The sequence below is a fragment of the Artemia sp. Qi Xiang Cuo genome, chromosome 1, assembly GCF_049724085.1.
Source record: "Artemia sp. Qi Xiang Cuo chromosome 1, ASM4972408v1, whole genome shotgun sequence".
In the NCBI taxonomy this organism is placed as follows: Eukaryota; Metazoa; Arthropoda; class Branchiopoda; order Anostraca; family Artemiidae; genus Artemia; species Artemia sp. Qi Xiang Cuo.
The window spans coordinates 37,551,891-37,573,021 of record NC_142794.1 but is presented as its reverse complement, the minus strand read 5'-3'; the positions used below and the strand labels follow the sequence as shown (position 1 = coordinate 37,573,021).

At 38.3% G+C, this 21,131-nt stretch overlaps 1 protein-coding gene across 3 annotated transcripts in view; it reads left to right on the top strand.

The window, feature by feature from the left end:
* Nucleotides 1–21,131, top strand: part of LOC148956260 (chondroitin sulfate synthase 1-like) — a 118,034-nt gene that overhangs the window by 41,806 nt on the left and 55,097 nt on the right. For all 3 annotated transcript variants that reach the window (XM_089101187.1, XM_089101093.1, XM_089101142.1), the window contains exon 4: nt 15,252–15,392. In XM_089101187.1, coding sequence (XP_088957313.1) covers nt 15,252–15,392 — 141 coding nt within the window. The remainder of the gene's footprint in view (nt 1–15,251; nt 15,393–21,131) is intronic.

Here is a 21,131-nt window from a genome sequence, read left to right as displayed (position 1 = left end):
TGTGGTGGGTCGCCTCTTTATAGAGGCACAAGTGTGCCTCCTTGAAAGTGATAAACGCTCAAATTCTTATCTTATACTATTAGAATAACTGCCGTTTAATGTTTCAGTGAAAGCGGTAGTGTGAATTCAAGGAAACTTAGTGGGAGGGCAAAATATATATTTCACTATATTAGGGCAAATTCGTTGTTTTTTTCTTCGATTTTTTTTTTAATGAAAATACCAAAAAAAAGCCTTCAAAATCTGGGGAAGGGGTACATCCCCCTGCCCCCCTCCTAATTGATTCCAATGTATGAAAGCGCTTTCAACTCTGTCTGTTTTTAGTCGATTAAAGTTGGTTTTAACATTCATTTTTTTAATTCGTCTAAAAAATTTTTGAGGAAATTTTCTTATCGTTAAAAAAAAAAAAAAAAAGAATGGACTATGTAAGAAAATTGGGTGGACATTTATTAAGAGTCTAAACAATTCAGCAAAAAACCAATGGAACTTTCAAAAGCGCCTATAACAGGACACTTGATGTTATGTTGATAAAAAAGAAGTAAAAATTTGGCTGTTTATCACTTATTTTAGAAACAGAATGATTTCTGCTTCTAAATTTGCCTTATATCCTTTAAATTTTGTTTTGTAATTACTTAGTTTCAGGGGAATTTTGGATTTATGAATTTGTTTTTCTGGGGCCTTGAGCTTGTCGTGCTTCAAACGAGAACTTAAGGTATGTTGAAAAGTTTCTTTTTTTTAAATTATTTCACAATTGTCCAAAAGAGATACGCTGTGAGAATATCAACACTCTTATATGGATAGTGTCCTAAGTATAGATGAATAGATTTATATAAAATTTAATTAAGCATTACATTTAAACAATAAAAACAATCAAATCATCATGTACCATCGCAAGCCCAAGTGGCTGGGAATACAGGAGAAAGAAAAAAGAAGAAGGGGAAAAACACATAGTAAAAAAAAAAACTGACGAACAGCCACTTACCAGATCATAATCCGTCAAAAGCCTAGCCAGAGCAAAGTGTCGTGCGCAATAAATCGTATAAACATATATTTCTACTTTGCCTTTGAGACATTCAATGCACTGGGGGGAACAAGAAAAAAAAAGAAGGAATAATTATAATCTAGGAATTAAAAATATTTTTCCAATTTCCAATCTGACAGATGGAGTGTTTCGAATTTGGGGGTTCTGAGGGTGGACTAGTTCTGAGGGTCACTGGAGCTTCACCCTGTAGTTGAAGAATAACGGAATACGCGCATGCAATATAAAGGGGGTGCAAATCAAATGACGGATTATTAGCAGAACTGTTTATTTCAAGGAAAAATTCCCCGCTTTATCATCCATAAGAGAGAGGGGTATCAGAAAGGAGGAAAGATTTGGCATTTATATTTTAAGGCAGTAAGAGACGTAAGATGGACTATGTAACAATGAACTAACATTTTCAGAATCGATCCAGGAAAATTTCTTCGAGCTATGTAAGAGTTTCAAGATTCCTCGACATCTTCATTTTGATTTGACTAATATGATAACCGAAGGAGATATTCTTGTCAAGAAGCATACCTAGGAACTGGAGATCCAGATCACTTGGTCTTTTTAGAACCCTTCGAAAGGTTAATTACAGATAATTTTGGCCACATAATTAGCGCCAAACTATAGAACTACTGTCTCTCTTTCTAAAAAAAGGAAAAAAAAATATCAATTTTTAGACTAAAAATTTTCAGTCTTTTTTCGGTATTTTTTTTTTCAAACAGATATATTCTGGCCAATTCTCCTCAATTTACCTTGTCATTCTTATATCCAAGTTCAAATGAAAAATTCAATTTTTCTTTAGGCCCAATTTCTAGGCGTTTTCATTTGTTATAGTTGTCAGTAATAAATTGGTTAAAAACTTACAAATTCCTAAAGAGAAGCGGGTAACTAAAGTGTGACTCCGCCGTCTGTACGTCTACGGTCCGCCCTCCTTGTTCTAACGCCATTTTCCCGTGTTTTCCTTATATTTTGGGCTGTCAAGAAAACCTTATAACACATCGACGAAAGATTTTTATCCCTATTATGTCTCACTCATTAATGTTCTAGTGTCTTTAACAAAATCTTGATGAGTCAAAAAAAAGAAGAAAAAAGCTTTTTGAGGCTCTGCTTCCTAGGATAGGTAATTACCATTGATAACGCATAGGTGACTTTTATAATTTATGCATAGGTGACTTTTTTTTATTTCTATAAAATAACACTGCCCAGGTCTTAGAACAGGCTGTTCTTAATTTTTCGGCTGAATGGCTTTAAAAAGATTACTGTTCATAGTTGCCAATCATCGAGGTCTGGGGAGCTAGAGCTCCTTCAAATATTGATTAGGGAACTTATCATAGGCACGCGCTAGCGCTGCCTAAGTAAAGAACGACGTGGGCACAATGTGTTGTTTTTTGGTTCTTTATACCCGGGCACTTCGTATCGAAGGAGTTGTCGTAGAAACTTCAAAAGTGGCTCATTCGGTTGAAAATAGGAGTGACTAGTGCCCATTTTAATAGTCAAAAGTGGATGGAGGGTAACTAGCCCCCCCCACGCCCAGTCTTCCCCAAAACACAACCAATCAAAATTTTGAGATAGCCATTTTGTTCAGAGTAGTTGATTTTCTGATATAAGTTATTTTTCTGACGAGAAAACTCCACCACAGCCTTCAAGGTATGCGTTTTAAGTTAAGCCATAGGGGCATACGAGCTTCTTATAGAATGCGTTCTTGTAAAAACTTCAACACAGGCACATTCGCATGAAAATTCGAAGGGCTAGTGCCCTCTTTGATAGTTGAAAGTGATTGGAGGGCAACTAGCCCCCCCACGCCCATCATTACCCCAAACATATACAGTCAAAATTTTTAAATATCAATTTTGTTCCGTACAGTTTATTTCCTGGTAGAAAATACGTTTTTGAGGAAATCACCCACAGCCCTCAGGGCAAGTGTTATAAGTTATGCCCTGGGGGGCAAATAAGGTTTTATAGAAGACGTTGTCCCAGAAACTTCAAAACAGGCTCTTTCGATTGGTATTTCAAAGGGCTAGAACCCTTTCTAATAGTCGAAAGTTATTGGAGGGCAACTAGCCCCCCCCCCCCACGCCCATTATTCCCCCGAACACATCCAATCAAAATTTTGAGGTAGCCATTTTATTCAACGTAGTTTTAAGTTCTGTAAATTAGGTCTTTGAGGACGATAGTCCCCTCACAGCCCTTAGGACAAGGATTGCAAGTTATGCCCTGGGGGCATATAAGGTTTTTTATAGAACGCGTTATCGTAGAAGCTTCAAAAAGGGCTCATTTGATTAGAAATTGAATTGGCTTGTGCCCTTTTTAATAGTAGAAAGTAATTGGAAGGCAACTAACACTTCTTCCACGCCCACCATTTCCCCAAACACATCCAATCAAAATTTTGAGATAGCCATTTTGTTCCACGCAGTTAAAGTTCAGGTAGTTCTATATTTGAGCAGAACACTCCCCCCACAGTCTTCAGGGCAAGTATTATAAGCTATAGTTTGGTGTCATATGAGTTTTTAATGAAATTTTTGTCGTAGAAATTTGAAAAAGGGTTAATTCGATTAGATATGCAGAGGTCTAGTGCCCTTTTTAATAGTCGAAAGTAATTTGAGGGCAACTAGCCCCCTCTCTCACCCACCTTTTCAACAAACACATCCAATCAAAATTTTTAGATAGCCATTTTATTTAGTGTCTTGGATTTCCAGATAGAAATTATGTTTTTGAAGAAAACACTCCCTCACAGCCCTCAGGGCAAGGGTTGTAAGTTATGCCCTGGGGGCATATAAGGCTTTTACTGAACGCTTCGTCGTAGAAACTTCAAAAATGACTCATTCGATTGGAAATTGAAATGGATAGTGCCCTTTTTAATAGTCGAAAGTGATTGGAAGGCAGCAAACACCCCTTCCACTCCCACCATTTCCCCAAACATATCCGAACAAAATTTCTTGATAGCCATTTTGTTCCACGAAGTTTAAAGTTCAGGAAATTATACCTTTGAACAGGACACTCTCCCCATAGTCTTCAGGGCAAGGGTTATAAGTTATGCCCTGGGGGCATATAAGGTTTTTTTGACAATGGGCAACTAACCCCCCTCTCACGCCCACCATCTCCCCAAACACATCCAATCAAAATTTTGAGATATCTATTTTGTTCAACGTAGTCGAAAGATCTGGAAATTAGGTCTTTTAGGATAAAAACCCCATCAGAGCTTTCAGTTCAAGGGTTTTAATTTGTGCCTTGGGGGCATTAAGGTTTATATAGAAAGTAGTTGTAGATGTAGAAATTTCAGAAGGGGTTCATTTGATCGGAAATTGAAATTGCCCTTTTTAATAGTCAAAATTGAGTGGAGAGTAATTAACCCCCTCTCACGCCCACCATTTCCCCAAACACCTTCAATCAATGATTAGAGATAGCCATTTTGTTCAACGTAGTTGAAAGTTCTGGAAATAATGTATTTAAGGTGACAAATCCCGGAGACTCCCCAGGGCAAAGGTTATAAGTTATGCCCTGGGAGTATATAAGGTTTTTAATGGTAGAGTTTTCGTAAAAACTTCAAAAGGGGCTCATTCAATTGGAAATTGAGAGGGATAGTGCCCTTTTTAATAGTTGAAAGTGATTGGACGGTAACTAACCCCTCTCTCACGCCCACCATTCCGCCAAACACATACAATCAAAATTTTCACATAGCCATTTTTTTCAACGTAGTAGAAAGTTCTGGAAACTAGGTCTGTTAGGATGAAACCCACCCCCGCCCCACCCAGCCCTCAAGGCGAGGGCTGTAAGTTATCCCCTGGGGGCATATAAGGTTTTTATTGAAAGCGTTGTCGTAGAAACTTCAAAAGGGCTCATTTGATTGGAGATTGAAAGAGCTAGTACCTTTTTTAATAGTTGAAAGTGATTGGAGAAAGACTAACGCCCCTCTCACGCCCACCATTTTCCCAGACACACTCAATCAAAATTTTGAGGTAGCCATTTTATGTAACGTAGTTGAAAGTTCAGGAAATTAGGTCTTAGAGGATGACAACCACCCTCACAGCCCTTAGGGTAAGACTTGTAATTTATGCCCTGGGGCCATATAAGGTGTTTATAGGAACTCTTGTCGTTGAAACTCGAAAAAGGCTCATTCGATTGGAATTCGAAAGGCCTAGTGCCCTTTTTAATAGTCGAAAGTAATTGGAAGGCTTAACATTTCTATAGTAAAGATCGATGTGGATATAATGTATTATTTTTTTTCTGTTTGTTGTTTAGACCAGGGCACTTTGTATCGAAGAAGTTGTCGTAGGAACTGCGAAAAGGGCTCATTCAATTAAAAATAGAAAAGGGCTGATGCCGTTTTTAATATTCGAAAGTTACTTGAGGAAGACTAAACTCCCTCTCACACCCACCCTCTCATTTGACTTTATGTTTAAAAACAAACTATTGCCTTAAAATTAAATAAAAAATCACTTTTTTCATGCTAATTCCCAATAAGACATCTCAGCAGTATCCCAAGAACGACTGAGGGTATTATGTTCAAACTTTCGGGGCCACTTCTGCTCTTAAAATTTAACCAAATCAGAATAACGTAAGTGTATCAAAACTATCAAAGAAAGTAAACAGATTTTTTCGCGAATGGTATCAAGTTTTCTATTTCATGTCAACTAGAGGAGGTATGAAACTAAATTAAACACTATTATTTGAGTCCAGATTCTTAAAAGGGTGTATGTTGTTAAAAATTGCCGAAAATTTTTCTCCAGCATACAAATAGCATGCCAAATTAGAAATTCTTAAAAAAACAAAAATATTTAAACTATTATTTTCTTTTTCTCTGAAAAAACTATGTCAGTATAAAACGACCAGAAATTAATTAGAAAAAACTGTTTCCACAAAATAAGTTTTTCAAAGAAAAGTAAAGAACTCCATTAAACAAAAAATGAGCAAAAATAAAATCAAATAATCTACCATGCGTGAAACTACCACAAATCAGAATCGATCTATAACTAAAACCCAAAATGAGTAGGCATTACAACAAATAATCAATTCAAACCCGAATCAAGTAGAGACTAAAATGAGTTGGGTTCTAAACCGTTAAAGCCTTCCAAGGCCAGAACAAATTTTTCACTCTATAGAAAAAAATACAAATGAATGTGCATTGTCAGTTTAATATGCATTTACTGATATTTAGTAGTCACAATCTTAATATTATTTTATTTATTAAAGTTATAAAAGTAAAAACATTTATATTTTTTTTCAGTAAAGTTGCAAATTATGTATATATATATATATATCATATATATATATATATATATATATATATATATATATATATATATATATATATATATATATATATATATATATATATATATATATATATATATATATATATATAAATATTATTTAAATACCTTGAGAAGGATGCCGCGCTGTTGAGACCGTCGTTCGAAGAACTTGGCTCAAAATCACAAGAGAGGTCGTAGTGAAGAGGCACCGTTGTCGCCTTATGCGCCAGCCGGCTTGGGAAGACCTATGTCTAAGTAAGTATTTACGTGAAAAAAAAACCGTACTACAAGTTTTTTTTTAAGTCACAAGTCAAGAATTGGTAAAGACAGTTGTTTGTCGTACCGCTGTTAAATCTTGTTGTGGAATGTCTAAATCTATTGAAGACTTTGTGGACACCTTGTAGTTTATCTGGATTTATACGGATGTGGGATGTACCACTCCGTGATATGAATTGTATGATCAAACATAGCCATTGTTTGTCAGGAAGACATTTGATCTATCCAACCACAGAATAAACTTTTAGCAAAACAATTGAGTTCTTTGACTCTTTTGCTAAATTGCGAAACGCCATTTTGTTTTACAAGTGTTATTTGGTCATGATTCAACACTTGAGAAAAAAAAATGTAATAATCATGGAATGTTGTCGCTCCGTGCAATCAAACTTCCAAGGGTCCTCTATTAAGGTAATTAAGTTTCGGGCGACTAGCTATGGACTATCGTTACGGTGTTGGTTTTTATTGCCTCGAAGGACGTTTTTTTATGGCTTTTAGCTATGCTGGAAGACTATGTAAAATTAGACAGCCAATTAGCTCTGGGTACGTTTTTTTTCAAAATTTCGGCTTTTGCCGATTTCTTTTAATTGGGCCGAGTTTCCTATGGGTCAGTTATTTTTGGGCAGTTTGAAACATCATCCTAGAGCCGAATTTTATTGGCGAAAGGTAAAATGTGCAACTGTTATTCTTGTATAACTCTTGTAAACATGACATTATGAATAGCTTCAAGCGCGGCAAGTCTTGTTGAAAGAACGCTTTTTTGCGGCACTTTTCAAAAGTAATTTGTTTAATTTTTCTATGTTTGTTTTAGAATTAAAGTTAAGCAGTCAATAACAAAACGGATATTTGATCGGAAAATTTCGTTTTGGAATTGTGGGGAGGAATCCGATTAAAGAATGGAGTATTTTTTTTTGTTTCAACTCTTTCTCTCTTTCTTTTTAAATTTGGCTAATACAAAAAGTGAACAGTTCCCTAAAATTTCAGTTTCCAGTGAGTACAATTAAATTTTCTGTAAAATTTAGATTTGCTGTCAGGATCGGTCTCTGGAAACTTTTCCTTTGAAGTATTACCACTAACACCTGGTACGCCTAAACTTTCCTTGAGCACAAGGACATCAAAATGAGAATTTTTCCCCGATGGCTCCATCTTAGGGTTGTTCATATCTGAAAACCGAGTTTTTCTATGATTTGTGTTTTGGTTGTTACAAAATTATGAATTTTTTGCTTTGTGCTAAGTTTCACCATTGTTGCCACATTGAACTGTGAAAAAAAAAATTAATAATCATTTAAAAAAAGAGAAAAAGGAAAAAAAGATAACTGCGCACCAAGCTTTTCCTGTTTACATGCCAGGCTAGCTTAATGCCAAACTGGGTAATAATATTACCCAAAAATGAGTATTAATATTTGAATGCATCACGTCGGATAATTTTTTTTTCCTTTGGTGTCTGAAGCAAAAAATTGATTTGAATATTTTTGCTTTACATAATAAAAATTAAGTAAATAAAGCGATATTTTTGAAATCAGAAGAAAATAAGGATTCTATTGTTTTGTGATTAAAGTCGGAACATTCAAGGGATAAATATAACAAAACAATATAATAGGGTTTTCTAGAAAGAGATTCTTGTAGGTAAGTCAATGAACAAATGATTTTATGTTTTTAATCTTAAAACATTTTTGATAATAAACATGATAATGCTATTGAATGACACATACATTTATTTTCAATTCCTGTTTGGTAGCAAAATTTTAGGATCATATTTACATAATTTTAGTCATTCAGCAACTGTTTATTTTTTCACCTAGATTACTCCCAATTAGTTGTGGTAATTGTATTTTGTCACATCAATCAGGAAAGATATTAAATAAAAAAAACAAGTTTTTTAAACTGAAAGTAAGGAGCGACATTAAGACTTAAAACAAACAGAAAATATTCCGTATATGAAAGGGGCTGTCCCCTCCTCAACGCCTCGCTCTTTACGCTATAAGTTTTTTATTGTTTTAAAAAATAAAGTTGTGAGACAGAGTCAAACTTTAGCGTAAAGAGCGAGGCGTTGGGGAGGGGAAAGCCCCTTCTATATGCAGAATAATTTCTGTTCGTTTTAAGTTTTAATGTCTCTTCTTACTTTCAGTTTAAAAAACTTGTTTTTTTAATTTAAATTCTGATCGTTTTTTTAGTTAATGCAGCTTTTATTTTGGCTCGCCGTCATTGAATAAGTAAAAAAAAATTTGCATAAAAATTTTACTTTTCTTTTGCTAAATGTCTGTCTCTAAATTTGGTTCTGACGTAATTTACAAATTAACTTACGTAACGAACTTCTATATTCGTATATTTTTCTTCTGGCAAAAAATACGAAGTTGCAGTTTTTTGCAGATATGAGCTTGAAACCAATGTAATAGGATTTTCTGATACGCAAATCTGACGGTGGGATTTTCATTAAAATTCTTTCACCTGTAGGGGATGTTTCCCCCCTCCTTAAAAAATCAGGTAAATTTTCTCAGGCTCGTAGCATTTTATAAGTAATAATAAACTTAATAAAATTTATATATTTAGAATCAGCATTATAAACCCATTCTTTTGATACATTTATCGACATTTTATTTTTTCATCTATTTTATTTGTCAGATAAACTGTATCAAGAACTAGAACGTAGTGGTAATGAGTTAACGGAATTACAAGTCAAAAAAGTAGTGGTAGTCTTTTGACGGAAAAGTTCCCTTTTTAGTTGTTTCTTTTTAGTTGTTTAGTTGTTTCCTAGTTGTTTCCCACCCCCCTCTGAAGCTGGCATCTTGTTTTTATTTGTGTTATTTTATTCAATAAAGGAGAAAGCCAATGGCTTGTCGCAATTTTTCTTTTTTTTTAATATGCTTGCAGTGTCTTGTTTTTATAAATGCTGAGTAAGACCACACTGCCTTTCTATCATTCAAAAAAAAAAAGATGACAAGGATATCAGTGAAAACAGTGAATAATAAAGTGAATACAAGCTAAGCGGATATTTCGGCTATACATGCAACAGCCGTCATACGAGTAATACAGCATAATAGTACAGGAATAATAAGGTTTGACCAGGATCAAATTGATAAAGTAATGCTTTCTTCATTATCCAGACCAGAAAAAATCGCTGAACAACATATCAAAAATCCCAATCTCTAACTCGTTGCGAAATTTGTTTTTTTCGCCGTTTTTGTTTATTACTTTTTTATTTTTTGGAAAATGGAATATCACGAAACTGGTGTTTGATATGTCTTTCTGTATTAGATTTAAAAGCTGAAACGATATCTGATGTTAGTTTCTCCGAAATGTCAAAAAATAAATCAGAAATACTCTGTTTTTGAACAAAAATGAACAAATTTTAATGTTTTAGGTAAAAAAAAAAAAAGCGTTCGATAAAAGTTTCTAGATCAGTTTTGAGTTGACAAACTAGGTTTTGTGAGATACTTCAAGTTATTTTTAATACCCATCCTCCCCACCCTTCTCCAAAAACCTTGCTCTTCGCAGGCATTGGAGATCAAAATCCATTCACCTTCATCACCTAATAAGCGACGTGGTAAAAATTATTTGTAATAAAACGTAAGAAAATTGCACGTCTGATTGATCAAAGGAACAAAAATCACAGGGAAAATTAAATCACAGCCTTAAAGCTCATCCTCAGAAAATTCATCTTCTTGACACTTTGAGTTGTTGCACAAAACTCCTCTACATACTCGACAAGCTGTGGTGCATTCCAGGCAATTTTTCTTACAGAAACATCTCTCATTGTCGCAACCATCAGCTCGGCAAGAACACTTCAATTTCTTTAAAGGATATGGAGGATCAGTCGGGATATCCGTCATTTTTGGCTCTAAGACTTCTTTGCATTGAAGATTCCATCCCCATCTTGGGGGTCAACCATGTTTCCTAGCCAAATCTGAACCTGGCTGTAGACTCGGAGCGAATGATACTTCGCTGCCATCATATTCGGAGGCAGCTCTCGCGGGTGTACGAATGAGGTGGCAGTATTGACTTTCCTCTGGAAAACTTGGTTCCTGGCAGTGTCAAGACTTGGCAGATCCTGGCAGTTGTAGAGTATCAGCAAAGCTTTCTCTCCAGCCGCAGCTATCTCATCATGAGATGTAGATTTTTGGTAAACAGAGTGCCGGCGTCTCTGAAACTCGAGCTGGATAACAATAGCTGAAGAGCTTTTCCTTTTCCGATGCCATAAAGTTGCGATGTTGTGTCACACCCCATTATGGCGTGACAGAATGACATCAGCTGTCAAACTTCTGATCCTAGCTTGTCTTTTATCTGACAAACATCCCAAGCTGAGCATTCACTTCCAAATTTCGCCTCCGGCGACAAGTAAACTCGATTTGAGCTCGTGTCTACATGACAGATGAGGAGGACGAGAACATCCGTGTCATAAGCAACCACAATGGTGTCGCTATGGAGTGCAGTTTCCGTAGCCTTCTTCACTATGTCTAGATCAGCATCTCCTTCAGAGTTGTATACATCGCAACCTCTGGCTACCAGAGCGTTTCCAAGAATCTTCAGAAAACGCGATTTTTTTTCCTTGCATGAAAGAAATTCCTCTTTCTTCATGCATAGGTTCATGTCTTCGGTAAATAACACTTCGCGGCCGACAGATCCAGCTCGACGCAAATGGGTTGCATATTTGGTTGACGGACCGCCGTCGTATCCGTCGAAGACGACAACTGCAGGGGGAAACTTTTTTTCGACGTAATGAATGTACGAAGACATGATAGCCTTGTATGTGGAAGCGACCTTCCACGGGATCCGATGGAGAAGGGCGCCCCCGTCAAAGACGAAGCTGGTAATTCCCACCGGTCTTGAGGACTGAGCATCAAACCCACATGACTGATTTTACTGATTTAGACTACTTTTACTAGCTCGGGCGTGTTGGTCTTTCGCATGAATCCGTTTCTTTCGAAAAGAGCAGGAGGAATGGTACAGAGCTCAAACTTCAAATAATCTTCCTTGAGACTGGGCAACGATAATGAGCCTCTGAAAAAGTAGTGCCGGGTCGATGTGCGTCACCTCAGAAGAGCCCGATTTTTTTGTGGTCATCAGAGTCACTTGGTCTTTCTTTTTAAAGACGTGTTCCTTTAAGGTCTTTTCTGACATCTTGTCTAAGATTTTCTTCCCAGCAGATTTGGCGTCGTCAACATTCACGCCTGGAGATGAAGTTATTTCATTTGCAACGTTTCTCAGTTGTACATTGCCTTTGAATGGGGATGACACTTCGAAGAAATCTACCAACTTCGTGGTATCTTCACAGTCACGGGTGTGTCTGTTAAGACTCAAGTCACAATGCTGCTCGCTTGTAGACTAGCAAATATTCGTCAGGTTCTGCATCAACAGGTTGACCACAAGACACGCCGGCCTCGATAGGATCCAAATCGGTCTCTGTTCTTCAGTCATGCCAACACCACCAGTGAGTCCTCCCGATGTCTTTAGGCTTCGCATATACTCTTGTTCAATAACTAAGTCTGCTGAGAGGCCTGCCCAGCGCCGATCTGACCTTCTAATCGTGTGTCTTTGCTCACTGAACATCTGAAACATTTTTAGGTGACGACTGGGAAGATTAGTCATCTCTTGGATGTACAACCAGACAGATTTCAGGTAAAGGTTGTGCCTAGATGCGGCTAGGTAGGGTAGCATTTCTGCTGCAACCTGCAAATGCAGGTCCCATAGGCCCAGTCTCTCGGCACATATAAACTTTAGAAGCTTTTCAACCATGTCAAGGTACTGCAGCCAGAGCTTTGCTGTTTGGTGATCTCGTAGGTCTTCAATCTTCTGTTTGATAATACTTTCCAGTAGTCCCAGCTCTGGTGCTTCGTAAAGGTCTCTGGGGGACATTTTTCCCTCAAGGTTGTCGTTGAAGAGTTTATCAATGCCGAAATTATCCAAAGCTCCCGCATCTTGTCTTAATAGATGAGCGTAGAGAGCCGAGCTCGTGATAATATTCTAATAGCTCTAGAAATCGCTTTCCCAGAGAGTAAATTTGGTACCGTTGCCGGTGCGTATGCTATTTCCAAGATTTCTTTGAGCCCACCGTCTTGCATCAGGTGCCCTATGCATCCGACGAAGCTCATCATCAAGTGAAAGCCTCCGAGTTTGATGATAACGTTGTCCAGTTCATTTGACACGTCGGGCTTGATAATCTTCATTGCCTTCCACCAAAGTGGCTGATCGAATGTGACGACTGGCGTAAATCCGTATTTCCTCCCCTGACAAGCAGTGAAGCACAGGGTCGAGTAAAGGCATGACTTATTGCTAGAAGGCAGATCGATCATGGGCAAAAAAATAATACTTGCCTTGTCGCAAGGGGTTTCTGCATCTTCGTCCAGTGAGTGCGAGAAAACCGATTTCATAAAACCATTCCAGTTAGGTCTTGGGCTCTTGAAAAACCACGATGACAACCAGAGCTGGTCAAGGAATGCGAATGGATCATTCACAATGGTCTGTGATATTTTCTCGTACCAACTCTGAGAAAGCACCGCTTCACTTATCCGAAAAGAGTAAATAGGGACTCGACCTTTGAGCGTCACGGCGTCTAGAGAAACACTCTCTCTTGGGATTGGTGCCACTCTGTTTTTCAGAGGGGGAGTGGCAGATGCTAGAATTGCCTTACCGTGGAAAGTGCCCTTTCCGTCAATCGTGCATATATCGTGATCTGCATTATCAGCTATATGTTGCACCACGTGTTCAGATGTAACACCGTCAAGACTGCATCCTTGATCTACTGCTGCACAACGCTTGAACCTTTGAACTTCGACGTATTGCAAGCAGAACTCATGACTGTGCAAAGTGTCGATTAAGAACTTTGATTTGAAATGGTGGTCTAACTGAACCGTTAAACCAAGTTGAAGAGGACAGACGACTTCGCGTGGACGAACTGCTTGAACAATGGAGCCGCCGATGGCAAGGACTTTGAATGACACTTTAGCACCAACAAACAGCTCCTTCAGAAGAACATTGAGGCTATAAGGTAAGGAGTCTTCAAGTTCCCGTTCTGATGAAATTTCCTGCGCCCTGACGTAAATGTCACTCTTTGTCATTTTCGCCGCTGCTTTAATTAGTTTTAGTTTTTTACTTTCTTCATCATTTCCTTTGTCTAGGTAATAGAAATCGTTCAGTATCTCGGATGCCTTTTCTCTAAAAGATACTACATCGGCCTTACCATCAAGAGTGTCGAAAACTACTTGATCTCTGCAGTACTCGATGAGCTTCTTTTTCATCTACTTATTACAATAGGGTTCGACGTTGGCGTCGTCCAGGTACTCGTCCATCTTACTGACTAGATTGTCAATTGTCGTTTGTTCTTTGGCGTTTTTTTTTGAAAAAAGTTGCACTTTTTGCCACCATTTGCCAAAAAAGGGGCACTTTTTGCCACTTTTTTGCCAAAGTAGCCACTTTTTGCCACTATTGATGCCAAAAATAGTGGAATTTTTCTATTTGTTTAACTAAAAATGGATTTTTTTTTCATTTTATTTGACGTTTATAAGAAAAACTAACGTCAGAAACGGTTTCAGCTCTCAATTCTGATACAGATAGACGTATCAACCACTCATTTCCTGACACTTCATTGTTTCATGAAAAATAAAAATTAATGTAACAAAAATAGCGAAAAAAAAAATTCGCAACGGGTTAGACATGGGGATTTTGGATCTGTTGTTCAGCGCTTTTTTCTGGTCTGGATGGTGAAGAAGGACATTACTTTATCAATTTGTTCCTGGTTCGGGCATTTTATTCCGTATTATTACTGTACTATAAAACCAATGGAACCTATGCAGGGCGAGGAAACTGAGATTCTTTTAAATTAATTTTTTGATGTTTTATGGATATTTTCTATGGAGGAGTTTTGCGTAAGTTTGTTTTCTTTTCATTTGTTTTATATTGTAAATTCACTAATGACGGCAGTTTTATATATATAGCAGAAGTATCCCCTTAGTTTGTATTCACTGTCTTCACAAGTTTCCTTGTTATCTTCTCTTTTTTTTGTATTTTCCGTTTTTATTCTTTGTATATTATCAACTATAGTATCAGGCCTGGGTTTACCAATAGGCCCACTAGGCCATGGCCTAGGGCGCAAAATGCCAGTGGGCGCAATAAATTGTCACTGAGTGATTTTTTTCTTAACATAAACTGGACTGATGTGATTTATCCTCAAAGTGCCAGGTGCACTCCGCCGTCGCTCTGCGTATTCACAGAAAAGTTATTTTAAAACAACACAGAAATTCCGGGGTCCTTTATAAAGTGTCAGATGTCTCGAAGAATGGAAGCTCATAGTTCCGTATCACTTCTCTCTTTTATTACTTTTGGCTCATCAGTTGCGTTCTGTTCAGTAGTTCCACTATCCCCAAATTTTCGGGGATTTCCCAGAAATCTCGAAAAAAAAAGATAGCGACAAAAACGCTTGGGCCTAGAACAGGGCCGTATCCAGGAGGGGGGGGGGTTACTCGGTTTGAACCCCCCCCCCCCGAAAGTTTTGTCTGACTTGTAAAAACGTAATAAAAATGGATATAAACAATTTTTGTATGCGTTTTTTGAGGTTTTTTGTTTACCCCCCTCCCCCTAAATTTTTTTGAGTAAAAAACCCTCTGAAAAAGAATCCTGGGTACGGCCTTAGCTAGAAGCATCAAAGCTTTAAATCTTGCCCTGTATTGCATGTCTCCATGTGCTTGATTGTTTCTTTTTAATTACAGATGCAGCTAATTATGTACCATAATTCAAGCGGTCGAGAAGCGTTCACGAAAAAACTGAAGTCAAAAGAAGTGCACAGAGCAATTTCCCTTCATCCCATTAAACAACACGCCTACCTTTACAGACTGCATAATTATATGAATGTAAGTACTGCTCCTGTAGCTTTAATGATTAGTGTGCTGCTAAACTATTGCTTGAGAATGGTGTCGATAAAAGTTATAATGTCAGTTTTACAAAAATCAAATTTATTTTACAGTACCGGGTCTTCTGTTGGGCTTACTTTTCAAGCGAAATCAGGGCAGATATGTACGAAGGAATTTATTTCTGTTTGGGGTGGATTGCATCTTATAAGAATAGGACGTAGATAATTTTGAAGACGACACTGCCTTTTTCTGACCATAAATAAAAGTTCAAATACGGATAAATCCTTTTAATAGATAGTGATAAATTTTCACAGAAAATACTAGATGTTTCGGTCATATATGAAGTGACTGTCATTAGTAGCAATACTCGTGACCAGAGCTATATCCAGGATTTTTTTTGTGGGGGGGGGAGGGTACAAAAGGATTTTCGGGGGAGGGGGAGTTGCACAAAAAACTGAAAAAACGCAAAAAATTTGTTTATATCCATTTTTGATACGTTTTTACGAGTCAAACAAACATTTTGGGGAGAGGGGATGGGGGGTTCAAACCCCCTAATCCCCATAAAAAAATCCCCCTCACTGCATATGTGACCAAAATATCTAGTATTTGTTGTGGAAATTGATCACTGTCTATTAAAAGGATTTATCCCTATTTGAAGTTTTATATTAACGAAAATTTCCGAAATTGGTGAATGGCTGACATACCTTTTTTTCTCCTTGGATTTAGTCAGCGCTGCCAGCCACTTTTTCAGTTTAATGCAAGGTTTGATACATACATACATATATATATATATATATATATATATATATATATATATATATATATATATATATATATATATATAGGAGCTGCCCTCCGATCACTTGACTCTTAAAAAGAGCACTAGAGCGTCTGATTACCAATCCAATGAGGCCTCTCCGAAGTCCATATGACCACGCTTTCTATAACAACCTTATATACACCCAGGGCATTACTTATAACCCTTGCCCTAAGGGCTGGGGGGATTTGTCATACTTAAAGACATATTTTTCATACCCTTCAAATCATTGAACAAAATGGCCATCTCAAAATTTTGATTGGAAGTGTTTGGGGAAATGATGGGCGTGGGGAGGGGACATTAGCCCTCTGATCACTTCGGACTTATACAAAAGGCACGAGTCCTCTCAATTTCCAATCGAATGAGCCCTTTTTGAAGCTTCTACGACAAAGCTTTCTATAAAAACCTTATATGCCCCAATCCCATAACTCATGACCCTTGTCCTGAGGGCTATGGGGGGAGGGTTGTGATTTTCAAAGACATAATCTCCAGACCTTTCAACTACGTTGAACAAAATGACTATATCAAGATATTAATCGAAAATGTTTTGGGAAATGATGGGCGTGGGGGGGGATTCTCCCTCCGATTACTTTCGACTGCCACAAAGGTCAATAGCCCTCTCAATTTCCAATCGAATGAGCCTTTTTTAAAGTTTTTACGATAACGCTTTTTATAAAAACCTTATATGCCCTCAGGTCATAACTTACAACCTTAACCATGAGGGCTGTGGGGGGGGGGGGTCATACTCAAAGACATAATTTCTAGACCCTTCAACTAAGTACAACAAAATGGCTAAATCAAAAGGTTGATAGGAATTGTTTGGGGAAATGATGGGCGTGGGTGAGGGCCATTCGCTCTCCAATCGCTTTTCACTATTAATAAGGGTACTAGACATCTCATATCCTAACTGAATAATCCTTTTTTGAAGCTTCTAGGACAATACTTTCTATAAAAACCTCATATGCCCCCAGGGCAAAACTTACAACCTCTGTCCAGGGGCTGGGGGGGGGGGGTTGTCATCCTCAAAGACATAATTTCTGGACCTATCAACTACGTTGAACAAAATTTCTATCTCAAAATTTTGATTAAATGTGTTCGGGGAAATGGTGGGCGTGAGAGGGGGGGGGTTAGCTGCCCTCCAATTAATTTTGACTATTAAAAAGGGCACTAGTCCTTTCAATTTTCATTCAAATGAGCCCTTTTTGAAATTTCTACGACAACAATTTGTATAAAAACCTTATATGCCACCAGGGCACAACTTATTACCCTTACTCTGAGGGCTGTGGGGTGGGGGTGTCATCTCCAAAAACCTAATCCAGAACTTTCAACTACGTTGAAAAAAATGGCTATCTCAAATTTTGATGATGTGTTTGGGGAAATGTTGGGCGTGAGAGAGGTGGTAGTCGCTCTCCAATCACTTTCAACTATTAAAAATGACACTAGCCCTTTCAATTTCCAATCAAATGAGCCTTTTATGCCCCCAGGGCATAACTTACAACCCATGCCCTGAGGGATGTGGGGGGTTTGTCATCTTTAAACCATAATTTCTAGAACTCTAAAGTACTTTGAACAAATGGGCTATCTCAAAATTTTGATTGGATGTGTTTGGGGAAATGATGGGCGTGAGAGGGGGTTAGTTGTCCTTCAATCACTTTCGACTGTTAAAAAGGGCACTAGCCCTTTCAATATCCAATCGAATGAGCCCTTTTTAAAGTTTCTACAACAACACTCTATAAAAACCTTATATGCCCCCGGGGCATAACTTACAACCCTTGCTCTGAGGGATGTGGGGGGGGGGGTTGTCATCCTCAAAGACAAAATTTCAAGAACTTTAAGCTACGTTGAACAAAATGGCTAACTCAGAATTTTTATTGGATGTGTTTGGGGAAATGGTGGCCGGGAGAGAGGGGTTAGTTGCCCTCCAATCACTTCTGACCATTAAAAAGGACACTAGCCCTTTCAATTTCCAATCGAATGAGCCTTTTTTGAAGTTTCTTTAACAAAGCTCTCTACAAAAACTTTATATGCCCCCAGGGTATGACTTACAACCCTTGCCCTAAGGGCTGTAGGGGGGATTGTCATTCTCAAAGAGATAATTTTCAGAACTTTCAACTACGTTGAAAAATAGCTATCTCAAAATTTTTATTTATATGTTTGGGGAGATGGGTGGCGTGAGAGGGGGTTTAGTTGCCCCCCAATCACTTTCTACTATTAAAAAAGCCACTAGCCGTTTGGATTTTCAATCGAATGAGCTCTTTTTGTAGTTTCTCCCACAACCCTTTCTATAAAAACCTTATATGCTCCCAGGGCATAATTTACAACCCTTGCCCCGAGGGTTGTGGGGGGGGGTCATCCTACAAGACCTAATTTACAGATTTTTCAACTAAGTTAAACGAAATGGCTATATCAAAATTGTGATTGATGTGTTTGGAGATATGGTGGGCGTGAGAGAGGGATTAGTTGTCGGCCAATCACTGTCGACTATTAAAAAGGGCACTGGCCCTTTCAATTTTCAATTGAATGAGCCCTTTTTGAAGTTTCTACGACAACGCTATCTATAAAAATCGTATATGCCTCTAGGGTATAACCTACACCCTTTGCCCTGAGGGGTGTGGGGGGTTTTTCATCCTCAAAGACATAATTTCCAGATTTTTCAACTACGTCGAACAAAATGGCTCTCTCGAAATTTTGATTGGATGTGGTTGGGAAAATGGTGGGCGTGAGAGGGGGTTTTAGTGCTCTCCAATCACTTTCGACTATTCTTTTTTAAATGATTCTTTTTTAAAGTTTCTACGACAACGCTTTCTATAAAAACCTTACGTGCCCCCAGGGCATATCTTACAACCCTTGCCCTAAGGGCTCTGAGGGGATTATCATCTTCAAAGACCTATTTTTCAGAACTTTCAAATACGTTGAACAAACCGTCTATCTTAAAATTTTGATTGGATGTGTTGGGGGAAATGGTGGGCGTGAGAGGGGGGTTAGTTGCGCTCCAATAACTTTCGACTATTAAAAAGGGCACTTGCCCTTTGAATTTCCAATCGAATGATTATAAGGGCATAACTTAAAACCTTAGCCCTGAGGGCTGTGGGGGGCTATCATCCTCATAGACCTAGTTTTTAGAATTTCCAAATACGTAGAACAAAACGTCTATCTTAAAATTTTGATTGAATGTCTTGTGTGGAAATGGCGTGAGCGTGAGAGGGGTTTAGTTGCCTTCCAATCACTTTCGACCAATAAAAAGGGCACTAGCCCTTTGAATTTCCAATCGAATGATTACCCTTTTGGAAGTTTCTACGACAACACTTTCTATAAAAAACCTTATGTGCCCCCAGGGAATAACTTACAATCCTTGTCCTGAGGGTTTTGAGGTTGTCATCCTCAATGACATAATTTCCAGATCTTTCGACTGCGTTGAAAAAACTGGATATCTCAAAATTTTGATTGGATCTGTTTGGGGAAATGGTGGGCGTGAAAGGGGTATTAGTTGCCTTCCAATCACTTTCGGCTATTAGCTTTCGGCAGCGCTATTGCGCTGTCTGTGACTGCAACTGCAAATTTTCGGTTTTTATGCCTTCCAACAGACATTATCATAGGCAGCGCGCTAGCGCTGCCTAAGTAAACAACGATGTGGCCACAATGTGTTTAAAGAACGATGTGGCCACAATGTGTTTAAAGAACGATGTGGCCACAATGTTTTTTTTTCCTTCTTCTTCTTTCTTCGACAGGCACTTCGTGTCGAAGGAGTTGTCGTAGAAACTTCGAAAAGGGCTCATTCGATTGAAAATTTGGGTGGCTAGTGCCCTTTTCAATAGTCGAAAGTGATTGGTGGGCAACTAGCCCCCCCCCACGCTCATCATTTCTCCAAACACATCCAATAACAATTTTGAGATAGCCATTTTCTTCAGCGGAGTTGATTTCCAGATAGAAAATATCTTTTTGAGGAGAACACTCCCCCACAACCCTCGGGGCTAGGGTTTTAAGTTATGCCCCGAGGACATTCTTCTTTCTTCGGCAGGCACTTCGTATCGAAGTTGTCGTAGAAACTTCGAAAAGGGCTCATTCGATTGGGCTAGTGCTCTTTTTAATAGTCGAAAGTGATTGGAGGGCAACTAGCCCCCCTCCCACGCCCATCATTCCCCCAAACACATCCAATAAATATTTTGAGATAGCCATTTTGTTCAGCGTAGCTGATTTCCAGACAGAAAATATCTTTTTGAGGAGGACACTCCCCCACAACCCTCGGGGCAAGGGTTTTAAGTTATGCCCTAAGGGCATTTAAGGTTTTTATAGAAGGCGTTGTCGTAGAAACTTCAAAACAGGCTCATTCGATTTAAAATTCAAATGGCTAGTGCCCTTTTTAATAGTCGAAAGTGATTGGAGCGCACCTAGCCCCCCCCCCCCCCGCCAACCATTCCCCCAAACACATCCAATCTAAATTCTGAGATAGCCATTTTGTTCAGCGTAGGCTAGTTGATTTCCAGATAGAAAATATATTTTTGAGGAGGAGACACCCCCACAACCCTCAGGACAAGGGTTTTCAGTTATGCCCTGGGGGTATATAAGGTGTCATATAAACTTCAAAACAGGCTCATTCGATTGGAAATTCAAAGGGCTAGGGCCCATTTTAATAGTTGAAAGTGATTGGAGGGCAACTAGCCCCTCCCCCACGCCCATCATTCTTCCAAACACATCCAATCAAAATTTTTGAGATAGCCATTTTGTTAAGCATAGTTGATTTCCAGATAGAGAATATGTTTCTGAAGAGGACACTCCCCCACAACCCTCAGGGCAAGGGTTATAAGTTATGCCCTGGGGGTATGTAAGGTTTTTATAGAATGCGTTGTCGTAGAAACTTCAAAAGGGGCTCATTTGATTTGAAATTCAAAGAGCTAGTGCCCTTTTTAATAGTCGAAAGTGAT